At 47.7% G+C, this 12,980-nt stretch overlaps 4 protein-coding genes across 4 annotated transcripts; 3 read left to right on the top strand and 1 right to left on the bottom strand.

Annotated features, from left to right (window-relative positions):
• Positions 1-1,225: 1,225 nt before the first annotated feature.
• F5891DRAFT_1199079 (uncharacterized protein) lies at positions 1,226-2,944 on the top strand (the record flags this gene model as incomplete). Its single annotated transcript, XM_041368705.1, has 6 exons — positions 1,226-1,366; positions 1,427-2,035; positions 2,064-2,162; positions 2,212-2,256; positions 2,305-2,599; positions 2,649-2,944. 6 exons carry the CDS (start codon positions 1,226-1,228, stop codon positions 2,942-2,944), a joined length of 1,485 nt encoding a protein of 494 aa, XP_041217257.1.
• Positions 2,945-5,122: 2,178 nt separating this feature from the next.
• On the bottom strand, positions 5,123-8,557 carry F5891DRAFT_1131963 (uncharacterized protein; the record flags this gene model as incomplete). Its single annotated transcript, XM_041364711.1, has 11 exons — positions 5,123-5,787; positions 5,837-5,938; positions 6,035-6,103; positions 6,290-6,491; positions 6,544-6,640; positions 6,688-6,863; positions 6,920-7,049; positions 7,105-7,333; positions 7,383-7,584; positions 7,631-8,145; positions 8,194-8,557. The coding sequence occupies 11 exons, from the start codon at positions 8,555-8,557 to the stop codon at positions 5,123-5,125; spliced, it is 2,751 nt and encodes a 916-aa protein (XP_041217256.1).
• A 568-nt stretch (positions 8,558-9,125) lies between these two features.
• F5891DRAFT_987708 (uncharacterized protein) lies at positions 9,126-11,708 on the top strand (the record flags this gene model as incomplete). The annotated part of the gene is made up of 7 exons (XM_041377930.1): positions 9,126-9,428; positions 9,494-9,693; positions 9,780-10,128; positions 10,188-10,538; positions 10,586-10,957; positions 11,124-11,315; positions 11,361-11,708. The coding sequence occupies 7 exons, from the start codon at positions 9,126-9,128 to the stop codon at positions 11,706-11,708; spliced, it is 2,115 nt and encodes a 704-aa protein (XP_041217255.1).
• Positions 11,709-12,253: 545 nt separating this feature from the next.
• On the top strand, positions 12,254-12,712 carry F5891DRAFT_1217110 (uncharacterized protein; the record flags this gene model as incomplete). Its single annotated transcript, XM_041369329.1, has 2 exons — positions 12,254-12,330; positions 12,380-12,712. The coding sequence occupies 2 exons, from the start codon at positions 12,254-12,256 to the stop codon at positions 12,630-12,632; spliced, it is 330 nt and encodes a 109-aa protein (XP_041217254.1). The 3' UTR covers positions 12,633-12,712.
• Positions 12,713-12,980: the final 268 nt, after the last annotated feature.

The following is a 12,980-nucleotide window of genomic DNA, read 5'->3' as shown; positions in this document are numbered from 1 at the left end:
GTCCAGACTGAATGACGCCCGTGAAGAATTATTCATGAAGTTTCCCCTTGCGGGTTTTTTGAATTAGCTAAATCAATGTCCATTCTGTGACATGTCACGCTCGTTGTCTCCGCTATGAATACGATATGCTCAACTCTTCCTGAAGTAAGCAATGATTGGCACAGCTGTTTTCTGTGACTCCGGGAGAGCTCCGATTTGTTTATTATCTTATCATTTGTGCCTATAGCCATAAATGAGGTCAAGGACCAGCTTGACACCACTGAAAAGGAGTCAATGCCGACGTTTGCTACTGAACTCCACAAGATTGCTGTCCTGGGCCAGGCTGGCAGCAGCACTAAACACATCCGGGAGGATATCAACGATACCCAACAAGCATCACAAGGCCTTTTCCAAAAGCTATAGATGATATGACATGCTCAGAATGTCTCCTCGGAAAGCATCTAGAAGAAGCCCCACACAGGTAGTGAAGGATTGCCTACCTCTGTCCGGCTTTCCGGCTTGGTTCTCATCCTGCTGCAGCTCCCATTGTCTCTGCTGCATCTAGATTTCTTATTAGCTATGGCCCTATGGAACCGAATAATTCTGTTTGAACAACTCTGACCTTCCGCTACAATTGCCAGATCAGCTAGCTCATTTCATACATCAATCATATCAGGAGCTAATAATTCTTATTAAGTTACAAATGCTATCAAAATACACGTCTTGTTCGGCCACGTTGGTCAAACACATCCACAACTGCTAATAGAATCATTGCAATGCGGTGAGAAAATTGTATAAGCTGGACTGCAAATAAACAATAGGGTTTTTACAACAAATAGGTTCTGGTCTGTGGATCCGAGCATAGAGTTTCAGAAGTCTCACATGTGGAAATCTTCGGGACAATCAGCACGAAAAATTTAATTGCAACCTGACCAAGATGGGCGGATGCAGGGCGACCAACAGTCTGGCTCACTCAAACATGCGGTACCGGTTTATCTGGACATTGGTGGATGGATTATTGGTATTACATCCGAATACATAGGACAACAATAGAACCACTCTCGAGTACAATACAGTTACCACTGATCCACATTTCCCAATCCACAAGCCACAAGTCACAAGTCCCAAGCATTACTCACGACCGGATTGATTACAATCCAGACTTGTCGAAAATTTCTAAAGTCAACTTCTCATAACCACGGTATCCATCCTGTTTCTTACCGTATTTTCGATCGAACTAGAAATCATGGCCATACCTGCGGAAGTAGCAAATGACGCCTTGAATGTCATGCTTGCTGTTGTACAGACACTCATGAAGCGGTGCATCAAGGTGAAGGATAGTGATCCCGAGGCCTTAAGGCTGTCGGACGAGATTGCCAGGCGCGTGGTGAGCGTTTGTTATAATTTATTTAAAATTCTCGTTGTTAAACCAAGACATTCGACACAGGCAAAAGATTTGAAACTATACAGTGGGGATGCTACATCATTCTCCCCACAGCTACTCTCATTTGCCGCTGTTGTGAGACAGCACTCAAAGGGTGGCGCCTTTGAAAACGTTCCCGACTGGACCTCGGTCACCAATGACGACCCACGGATCAAGAGCCATCCACGATTTGAGAAGACTGTGGACTATTGCCCCCCCTCCACACTCGACATTCCTGCCATCCCCACAGTGACTGATATTCCCGCTACTGTCCTGACAACACCGACCCTCATTGTCCCGCCACCGACAGCCTCGACTCCACCATCCATGCCATCCCACACGGACACGGGTATCATCGCCAAGCCAGTATCGGAACCGAAACGACGGGTGCGAGTGCCCAAGAACCCGCCCCATGTCGGTCGTCCAGCACATCCGCCCCTAAGATACCGACACTTGTATTTTCCGGAGGCTGAGAGGGAACAGTGGAAGGTAGCTTCTGCTGCCGGTGATAGCAAGAAGAGGAAGGCGGAAGATGAAGATACTGATGGGGCCATTGCGGTTGCCAACAAGAAGAGGAAGTTGAAGTCCGATGTCGACAAAGAGCCAACAGGAGTCATCTATGTGAAACGAAAGGTATGTATGTCTATTCATCTTTGGTTAGGTGTCTAAGGGCTTGCCGCTCCAGAAAGTAGCTCCTGTCGCTACTGGCAAGGATGCTCCACTAGTCGCAGCCAAATCTTTCCGGGACTCAAAAACGCGGGTATGTGATTATCGCTTAAGCATAGTGCAGATGTTGACCCATTTCTAAGCCTGCAGAATGGGGCTCCGATTCTGATGTCGCTACTCCGTGGCAGGTAAGTCATTTTCTGCATCGTTATAAACAAAGGCTAACGAATTTGAAGCATTCCGTTCGTTACCACCCCCGACAGTGCGACAAGTGCGCCAAGTTGGACATAGCCTGCCTTGTCCTCCCCGACAAGAAATTCGGGCACACACGCCTGGCCTGCGCCAATTGCGACACCATGAAGATCACGTGCGCAATCGACGGCGTTGGTGTCCGGCAGAGGTTGCAAGGTAAGGCAGCGAAAGCTTCCTCTGACGCGCCCAAACGCCCCCACACACCCAAGTCCCGAGCCGTCTCGCAAACACTCGTGGCGCGTCCTTCCCGCTCTCAATGGAGCATTGTCATAGATGAAGGTGCGTTTTCTCATTGCCTCGGAACGAGTTGACTCATTAGACTTTGCAGGGGCGGAGCGAAAGCCCACGGAGGTCTTTCCGAGTCGAGCTGAAAAGCAGCCGGAACATGGGCAATCGTCTGCGCCGGCCAACCTACGCAAATTAGAGCCCACATCAAGAGATATCTTACAGGGCATCCAGGACCTCGGTAGGAGATTGGATCTCCTCGCCACCAATGAGCGGGTAGAAGCGTTGGAAGTCAGAGTGGGTTCGGTGGAGACCAACCTGCTCAAGCGGTTGGACGAGTTAGAGCAACGGCTCAACGAATCCGATGCCCGGTGGAACTCTTTGAAATCCCTAGGATAGATGAAGTGGATAGTTGTAGATACTCACTAGTCAAATGGTATGGACCTTGTCGCGGGACTCCCTCATGTACTGTAGATACTCCGGAGGACTGTGTACTATTATATGATTGCATGTGTAGCCTGGCGCTACATATTTATCCAAGTTCAATTGATTGAGTCCCACATAATGCGTGTGTATATCATACTGTTGTCAGATCTTTGTCAAATATAGTACTGCTTCATTTTAACTAGAAGTCGATACCTGAGCATATGCAAATTATATTCACATGATATTATTCTACTGGAAAGTGCATCCGGGACCACAGTGGACGAAAGTGTGAGCCGTACGATCAGTGTACATTCTTGGTTATGCAAATCCCGGGCTACTGGCCAGACGGTACATGCGTATATCTGATATGATTTAGCAAAGTACAGGAAGGGTGCATCCAAAAGTGATTGATATGCAGTTGTATATAGGCAGCCACCAGCTATTATACTGGCTTCCGGCACCCGTCATCACGGTGCAGTTGTGAACAGCGACAACCAATCAATTTAGTACCGATACAGTGTCGATAATGTTTGTTTTAACAAACATAGTCATGAGTGAGTTCGTCTTCCGAAAGCCCACGTCGCCGTCAACGTCCGGGACCACTGGTGCTTGATTGCATTATCTCCGAGATTTTGAACTACCGAGGTATGTTGCGACTGCTTGGAGTCCAAAACAGCGTATTTGTCAACATTTCCTAGCCCAAATGTACAATTGGGCTCAAAACGACTAGCTGGGCTTTTTCGTTACCCCTGCCGCCGTGTAATATGGATTGGGTAGCACATCATCTAGCTTGAGCCGTCCGGGAGTTCGCCCAAGATCAGGTATATTTGGACTGGAGCTACCTGATCCGCACACTGAATTTGTACTCTGCCCAGAATAACCGGTTGGGCTCTTAAACCTTCTGACCGGGCCTATCTGCATACCGAAATACGCTGTGGGCCGAATTTATACGCACTGTGTCTAGAATAACCAGCTGCGCTCTTCCGGTACTTGTTTAATGGGCATAATGGGCCCGCCCGGATAAGTATGCACCAGGCCGATCTACATATTGAGTTTGTATATACTAGGTTCAAACATCCTGTTAGGCCGGATACTTCTGTGCACTGGACTGATCCGTGCACTGAATTTGTATGTGCTGGGCCAGTTCGGCCCCTTCATATTAGTATTCCCTCGGCCAATCCGTACATTGAATTCGCACCTGCTTCTGCGACCACAACAAGCCTTAATCCACTTCTCACCCGTGGCGTTTCTGTGCCCATTTTCCGCCCAAATCCATGGGGGGCGGGCCCATTCGTAACCTTTTCTGAGCCCAAATACAGCGTTCCTGGGCCCATCCGTCTTCTTTTCCGGGTCCAAATACAGCGGGACTGGGCCCATCCGTCTCCTTTTCCAGGTCCAAATACAGCGGGACTGGGCCCATCCGTCTCTTTTTCCGAGTCCAAATACACTCGGGAGTTGGGTCCATCTGTGTTTCTGAGACCACCTGCATATGCGCTGGGCCCATTTGCCTTTTTCTGAGACCAAATATGCGCTGGGCCCATCTGTCACGATTTTCAATAGCATATGCAGATCCGCTGGGCCTATCCTGGAGCATGCAGGCCCACCCGGTCGCACATTTTGGGCCCATCCGTCACGATTTCAATATCAAATGCAGATCCGCTGGGCCTATCCTGGAGCATGCAGGCCCATCCGGTCGCACATTTTGGGCCCATCCGTTGTCCTTTTTCCAGGTATGCCTACAAGCTGGCTCACCCATAAGCACTCATACATGCCGGCTGAGCCCATCCGTCACAATTTTCGCACATCCGCTGGGCCCATTCTCACCCTCAAGCATGCAGGCCCGCCCGGTCACACAATTTGGGCCCGCTCATCACTATGGATATCACACCTCAGCCCACCCGCCAGTATGGGTAATTTCTGTACTGTGGGCCCACCCGCTCCCACCTTGCCCATGGGCCCACCTTGGATGGCTCGCTTAACTGGGCAGAATCTCAACCTTTGGCTGTCCGACTAAGTCGGAAAATGTTACTGAAGGGGCTCAAGTGAAATTGTCGGTGCAAAGGGAAATAAGGCATGTTCAGAACGAAAATAGTAGTATATAGTCAAATTGTGTTTAAGTAGCTACACACTAGTATCCAAAACAAAGTGAAGTCAAAATGCAATCTCGAATGCATGGTGATCAGTGTATTTGTTCACATAGTAGGCTTGAAATGCGTCATATGAATGATAAAATTTGAGCTCCCAGGGCACAAATTGCACGCCATACATGGGAATAAGATGTGCAGCACGATAAATAGAGTCAATATGAATGACCGCGTACCCTGGAGCACTGTCTGCTCCAAATCCAGGACGAACTATCCACATTCCTGTATCTTCATCTGGGGCGTCACCAACTTTGTCGAACCAGCTTATTAGAGTGCAGGGATATAACCTGCCCTGGTACCTGAATGAGAAAAATGCACGAACACGGGCGACTTCGAGGCCTTGCATGCCAGGCAAACTGGAGTCTGTGTTGATGAAAACACAGTCATGGCGCTGGTACTCGTTCCGCCAGATGGGGCAAGAACGAATGTGTTCAACACGCATACCACCGATCCCGCTCAAATCACTCGGCGCATAGAATCGTGATGATGCGGAATTGAAGACCGAGATTTTGCTAAGATAGAGGGGACATTCGGCGAGGGGTATATTAGATGGGTCGCGAGGATCTTTAGGATGCAACTGTTGGAATAAGAAGCGTCTGAGGAGGTCAGGTAGACTAGGAATATTGAGTTCTTCGGCAAGTGCAGGAATAGTTTGAGCACGTTTTTTGCCCTCTGTACATAGTTTATTAGGACATTCAAAAGGAAGAAAAAGAAGTCTTACGGCGTGTTTTCGCCAGCTGGACATAAGCTTGTAGAACTGTCGGACCATCATCAATTTCCAGGTCCTCATCGATGCCGATCAGCAGAGGTGCTGGTGCTGGTGCTGGTGCCGGCACATTTTCATCAAGTTCATTGATCTGCTGTGCGGGTACTATTGTGCACATTAGTATATAGGATATCTCACGAACTGTTTACCCACCCAAGGCATCCATAGTTACTGAGAGGCAAGTACCAGTTAACATTCCCCGACGTGTGAAGTCAGCTCGTGCTGCAGAAAGTTTGTTGAGCCATTGGTTGGTCACAAGTATTTGACCAAGTGCATTATAACGGCTGGATCATCTCCATGGCTCCTTGACCGCTTTGATGTGCTTGTTTTCAGTAATCGATGAGCAGAGGCCGTTCGGTGCAGCAAACAATCATATGTTTTGGACATAGTGCTTGAGTGAATGTTGACGAGGTAGGGAAAAGGTAGGAACCACTCCTGTCGTCCTGAAGATGTTACGGTAATGGTGAAAGCGTGAGAGAGCGTCTTCGATTTCGACTAGAGTGTCTTCTGTGATTATGTTACGACGGACTAGGTAACAAAATTCGAGAAGTGCACGAAAGGTGCGCACGACATCTACGGGTACATGACCCTCGATGGCAGGCAAGTAGACCTGAAGAATTAATAAGTTCTGTGACCATAGCATGACTAAATTGATGAATTACCTTCATCAGGGCCTTCGAATCATCTCCTGTCCATTGCTTGAAGCCACGTCCCTGAGGAAATCGTCTCAAGCCTGAAAATGAGGCGACAGCGGCAATTCTAAGACAATGAGTAATGTTATGTAGTCTAAATGCGGTCAAGCTTACCTGCAATCAATATCATCCATAATTTGATCCGCCTTTCGTTTCGTATGCGTGTGTCTGAGGTATTTCTCGACCCATTCGACGAGGTGGTCCTTGAATGCTCCTTTGACGAGTTGATGGAGAATATCCGGTGAGATCATCTGATGGATGTCAGCTCTGGGGAAGTCATTCGTAAATGCCTATTAAAATAAGATCATTAAGAACGGTGCTGCAAGGAGTGCGCTGATTCACATACTACAAGTTCCCCAACTATTCCAAAGTCATCCCACAGGTCACCTAAGGAACCTTCTTGAACGAGTGCTTCTGTGTATTCGCGACAACGACGTAACACATCTTCGTCGAGATCCTCACGAGATGCCATACATCTGCAAAAAAAATTGTAACTTATACAAAGATACATACTAGATGACAAAAACGTACTTAGGGCACCAACCACGCACGATACATGCTAACAGCGCTTGCTCCTCATAATCTGCTATGTATGGCCCTAGTCCGTATATAACCCGACGGTAGTGACCGTCTCCAAAACGAGTGACTTCGGGGGTTGTCATGCCTGGTTTCAGCGTGTTGAGAATCTTGGAGAGTGACGAATGGAACAGCTGTCGACGGAATTTTCGGAACACTGCCTCGGTAGCATGTTCCTTTGTAGCTGTAAAAATCAGTTAGTCATTATTGTAGAAGCCCGCACCACGACGCACTTTTCGGCATAGCAAGGAAGCCAATGACTGCTACTCCATCACGATGGGCTCGTTGAACATTGTTGCGAATGTTCCCAATTGAGGCGTATAGCGGATAATACTCATTATTACCTGTCCCGACTGAAACTGTCATTTTGTCACTGCCAAGGATGACAGGGACAAATGTAGAGCCGAGCATGCTCGGGTCCTTAGCTATTTCATCCTACATACAGAATTAGCAGTCATTACAGGATGAAGACTGCACTTACTGCCTGATCCCATGCCCAGTCACCAGACATAAAATCCTTCCACTGGCGCTTGTCGCCCTCGGTTGAATATTCTCGATAGGGGCAGTAGTCTACTTCACTGGCATATGTTGGATTTGCAAGCATATTGCGCACGACTTCATGTGGGTCACGAAACCAGACTTCGTATTTGTCATCCATCCACGGCTTGGTACCATCTTCAGGTCTCTCACCATCGTAAGTTACTGTAAAATTTTGCCAATTCACGTCCCCAAATGGTGAATTATCGATGATGTTGTACAGATCACGATGATCTGCGAATGGCGGCTTGTCACCATGTTTCGCAAGGGTAGACGCCCATAAATCCAGCAACCGGTTGATTTGACCTGCCGGCATCTGATTTTGTGTATACAGGAACTCTGCCATTTCGAATTCTGTACGATTGCAAAAGGGTGTCCAGTCGCCAGTTGCTACGTTCTCCAAAGGTGGGGGCTGAGTGCCAGGGAGGAGGAATATACCATCCATGTTGCATGGTCTGGCTGTAATCACATTCAGCCACAGTGACAGAATCATGCGAATGAACTTACCATTGAGACCTGTATGATAGTTTTGATACAGGTGATCCCCAGGCTCAACAAATTCCATATCAATGTTTGGTTGAGGCGATGGTTGATGTTGGTGCTCCAAGTCGGCATATCCTTCATCCACATCCATGTCGATATTGTGGTCGACATGAGGCTGTGGGCTTGGCAGACGGGACTCTGGTATGATGGGTTCCGGAGAGCGTTTGTGGTTGTCCTGAGGTAGTACTGGCGGGATGGGATGTGCTGAAATGCGATGTTTTGTTCGCCCGGCGATAGTTTTGAACCACCTTGGACAACTTCTACATGGTAGTTGGAGCGAACTATGGTCGTGACGGCGTAGTTGACTCCGTGGAATGTTATCGGGCATTGCAGCAATACTAGACTAGAATGATGTTCAGTTCTGGCGATTTGTACATTGAAAGGTGGAAAACTCACCAATCAGAGATCTGTGTGTTGAAAGGCGGAAGGATTACCAGTATTAGCTCTGGTGGTTCACACACCAGAAGGACTGCCAGTATTAGTTCTGGCGGTTCACACGTTGAAAGGTGAAGGATTGTCAGTACTAGTAGCTCTGGCACATTGAAAAGAGGAAAAATCACCAATAGGAAATCTGTGCGTTCAAAGGTGGAAGGATTGCCTATGTTAGCTTGGAAATCTGCGCGTTGAAAGGTGAGAGCTCTAGCAAACAGCAAAGTTGAAAAGAAAGATGGCAAACTTACGTCAATTAAGGACAATTCAGTACACATGCGGACCCAGTTGCAAAGGACACTGTAAATGACTAGACTGACGAATTGAACCTTTAAAGTTTCGGGTTGATTTAAGTAAGGAACTTACAAATTCGCAGTCAAACTTCAACTACACGTTGTCCTTGACATTTTTTTCACCCATCTCAAGCTTGCTGCAGCACTCATTTAATCTGCTACTTGTCAGCAATTATGTCCGATATCACTGAGGGAATCCGCACTCGCCGAGACAATAAGTTCAAACACCCGGGCTTGCCAGACCTGCCAGTGCAAGGACGAGTTCCGCGACGTAGCAAGGCCCAGAAAGCAGAGGACGACAAAATCCTTGAGGAAGCCCACCAAGCTCAAGAGCGGGCTGCAGTCGAGGGGCTGCAGCGGCTTGCTGCAATGCAGATGGAGATGGAGGAGGCAGAGGAACAAGGCGTGGTGACTAAACCAAAGCCAGTCAAACCCTGTGCTCGCCCTGTCAAGAAAAAAGTAGTGCCTGCCAAACCAGTAAGAAGCTCCTGGCAGCAGGAAGCGCTGGTGTTACTAGTATCATGAATACTGACTCACCCAAGGCTGGTACCGGCGTCGAGGACCAAGAAGAAAGCAGCCAGGACACCAACATTGAGGACGGAACAAAGAAGAAGAACCAGAGGGCCGTCAAAACGTCTCTGAAGGACGCAATCAACAATGCACGAGGCTCACTCACAGGAAAGGTTGAGTTAATTCAGGGGCCACGTGTTGGCGACAAGAAAGGAAAGTCTTCTACAGCGACGTGTGTCTTTTTGTTCCGATCAAAACCACGATGTTGATGCTGACTGAATCGACTCTTTTTTTTCTTAACTTGACCTCAAAATTCAGGACCAACTCCAAGTTTTCATTGATAAAGCGCGTTGATGGTTGGATTTCTGATATTTCACCAGACACAACCGAACTACTCAAAACTTCCAGCGCTTCTAAGACTCGTACCACTGCCTCAGCTTTGTCATTGGCGCATGGGCCACCAAGCAGTGCTTTATCCAGTTCCTGCGCTACATCAGTTTTGGCCATAACTACCAAGTCCTCCAAATCTAAGGCCCCCCCTGCTCTAGCTAATGCATCTGATGCTCCCAAGGCTCTTGTTGGCCGCTTTGATGACGAGTCGGATGATTCTCAGGAACGTTTGGATGCCTTCATTCAAAAGACGAAGGGGAAGCAGTCTTCACTTAGGGTGCGTACTAGATGTTTTGTAATAAATTCTAATTCTAATGCACAAAGCCAATTATATAGATTACCTCAGATGCAATGCCTGAGGATGCGCTGTCTTCAACAGAGGACTTACAGGATATTGATATCGACGCACCGATGGACCTGGACGATGCATTGGTGGACCTGGAGGACAATTTGTTTGAGGGCAAAGATGCCAGGATGTCCAAGGCGGTGGACAGTGACAGCAGCCTAAGCGATGGAATCTTGTTCCATCGGAGTAAGAAGCGCAAGCTTGCAGACACCAAATCCTCCACCCTTGTCTTGGAGAGTACCCCCTACGAGGATACATCAGATGTTGAGGTTATTGATGTCCCTTCAGGCCCTGTCGCAATGGCCAATACAACGAAGACGGCTGTGCGTTTGACCTCTTCGGTAAGCTTATTTTATTGATGATTATCACAACTTATATTCTCTGACAGACTGCCATTGCCGTCTCCCAGTCGGCCACCACAAAGATGCAACCACCTGCAAAGAAGGTGAAAATTGAAGAGGACATTGATGCCAGCACCGCGCAACTAACGCTCACAGCCCCACCTGGCTATTGGATCGAGAAGCAATACAAGACGTGCTCGAGCTACCAAAACTATCATCTCCCTCCTCATTGCCAAGATCAACGGTGGCCGAAGCAGTTCCTCCCAACACTTTACCTGTGGGCCGGGAGTAAAAATGACCTCTGGCAATTCTTAGACGCTCCTCTGGTCGAGGCACTCCAATCCATTTATGATGTCGTGTATTCAGAAGAATCAGATCTTGATTACAAGGTGACCGCTCAAGGGTCTGTCTTTGGCATTGTAAGTCGCATTTTTTTTCTGTCACTATTACTAACGGTTACAATCTCAATCAGGCCTCGCAGAGTGGCGCAGCAATTTTGGATCAACGGGACTGGCTATTATGATGGATTTTTTCACTAGGAATGCTGACACTGATCCAGAAACACTTGCTGACGCGCTTCTGGAGGACTTCGCTTTCATTTATGAGGACATGGAAAACCTAGACCCGATGCAAGCCTTCCGGTCTCCATTCATGTTGCAGCTCTTCGCAACTGCTCATCTTCACGCCATTCTCGGGCATGTTGAAGTCCCCGCACTTAAAACATATGTGCTGTCTGTCGTCGGGATGACTGGTGTTATTGGCATTTGTGCAGCTTCAGTAAGTACTCTGTACATTCAAGTAACATTACTGATAATTCTACAGCTCGAGCGCGCCATCAAACGTCTCCGTGTCAATGCCATTGACATTGATGTGGACACCCTAGATCTGGGTCCTGCACAAATGAAGCGCAAGCTGCGGACACCGAAGACCTTCAACAAGGCCACCGGCAAGGATAGCACTACCGAGAATGCCTTCTCCATCAACAACTGGGGATCAGTAACTGCATCATATGTGGTTGCTATCAAGGCGAAAGGAGACGACTACATGAGGACCACAACATTAACAGCTCGGAAATTGCTGAAGAAATCGGGCAGTGTCGGCCTCCAGAAGTACTTTCGCACTGATGATGACGGCTCAGAGGCCGTTGACATCCGCGCCATCCTGTGGTAACAAAGATTGATTCTTTTTTTCCTTTATTGACGAGCTGATATCATTCTATAGATGTCATTTCTGCACTGCTCACTGCAAGTTTCCAATTGTGCGGCGCCCGTCTTCAAACCATTGCATTTTGCCTATCCCACCATTGCCCCGGTTTGCTCGTTTTGTGTTTCATTATCCGCATTTCATATCCTTTAATCTCCTTCAATTCTTTCATTTTACATTCATTTTCGCTCTTACAATCACTGCCCTTTCTTCCTATTTTGACCACTTTTTCACACTTCACGTCGCCATTTACTCCATTTTAACCAATGTTTTGTACTTTGTATTGGACAATGTGACGCCGTTTGCGCTATTATTACTGCTTTTTTTGTCGGTCAATGCCTAGTAAGTGACTTTTAAGAGCAATAAAGTAGAATTCAGAGGGCGAGTGGCCTTTTTCTCAAATTTTCCGCCGTCTCTTTCATGTCACCCCAATGGCTCCTCAAACCCGGTTAAAGTGAGAAAATAAGGATAAATTAGGATTCATCACCAAAAATAAAAGTGAGGTTTTACTGATGTACTCAGGTTTCGACTGTCTTAAAATTCCAGGGAGCTTCAAGCTATTGACTGACCCCCAAATCTTGACGCATCCGTAAGAGCATATATATGTGAACTTTTATTCACGCTAACTGTACCCTCAGCACTGTGAGCCCAGGCGTCGATATCTTTGGAGATGGCAACATGGAGGTTGCTGTTAGCGAGTTTGAAAAGCAGCATATATGCAGTTATTATTGCGAATGGCCAGGTTTTGGCCTACATTCTTTCGCAAAGCAGGCAGATGGTAGCGTAGATGACACTGCCAAGTCTGCCAAGTCTGCCGCCGATGGTAGCGTAGATGATGGCGCTGAGCCTGCTGCCGATGGTAGCGGCAGGGATGATGCTGATGTCTCTTGAGTAATATTCAGTTTGCTGTATCGTATCTTTGGTTGGCCAGGCTGTGCTTGTATGTTATTTCGATGTTCTCGATATTTGATTATGATGCTCTGCAACAATCGACCCAGTGGTAAAAACCTGTAAAAACCGACGACAGACGACGCAGGGGTGCACGAAGTCCTCTTACCTATTATGGCTACGTGACGCTGACTAAAGGAGCGCGGCTGTTAGGCTTTCCATAGCATATGGTGTTCAGGTGAGTGAACTCACCTTTTCGATGGCCTTTTGATTCGTTCGGTGACAACACGGGTGAAACTGAACTTGGAAGTCAACACCATCGATGGATCGACGGAGCAGAGGACGACATCT

The sequence above is a fragment of the Suillus fuscotomentosus genome (assembly GCF_016647785.1).
Source record: "Suillus fuscotomentosus strain FC203 chromosome Unknown F5891scaffold_174, whole genome shotgun sequence".
In the NCBI taxonomy this organism is placed as follows: domain Eukaryota; kingdom Fungi; phylum Basidiomycota; class Agaricomycetes; order Boletales; family Suillaceae; genus Suillus; species Suillus fuscotomentosus.
This window is presented reverse-complemented; position numbering and strand designations above follow the sequence as displayed.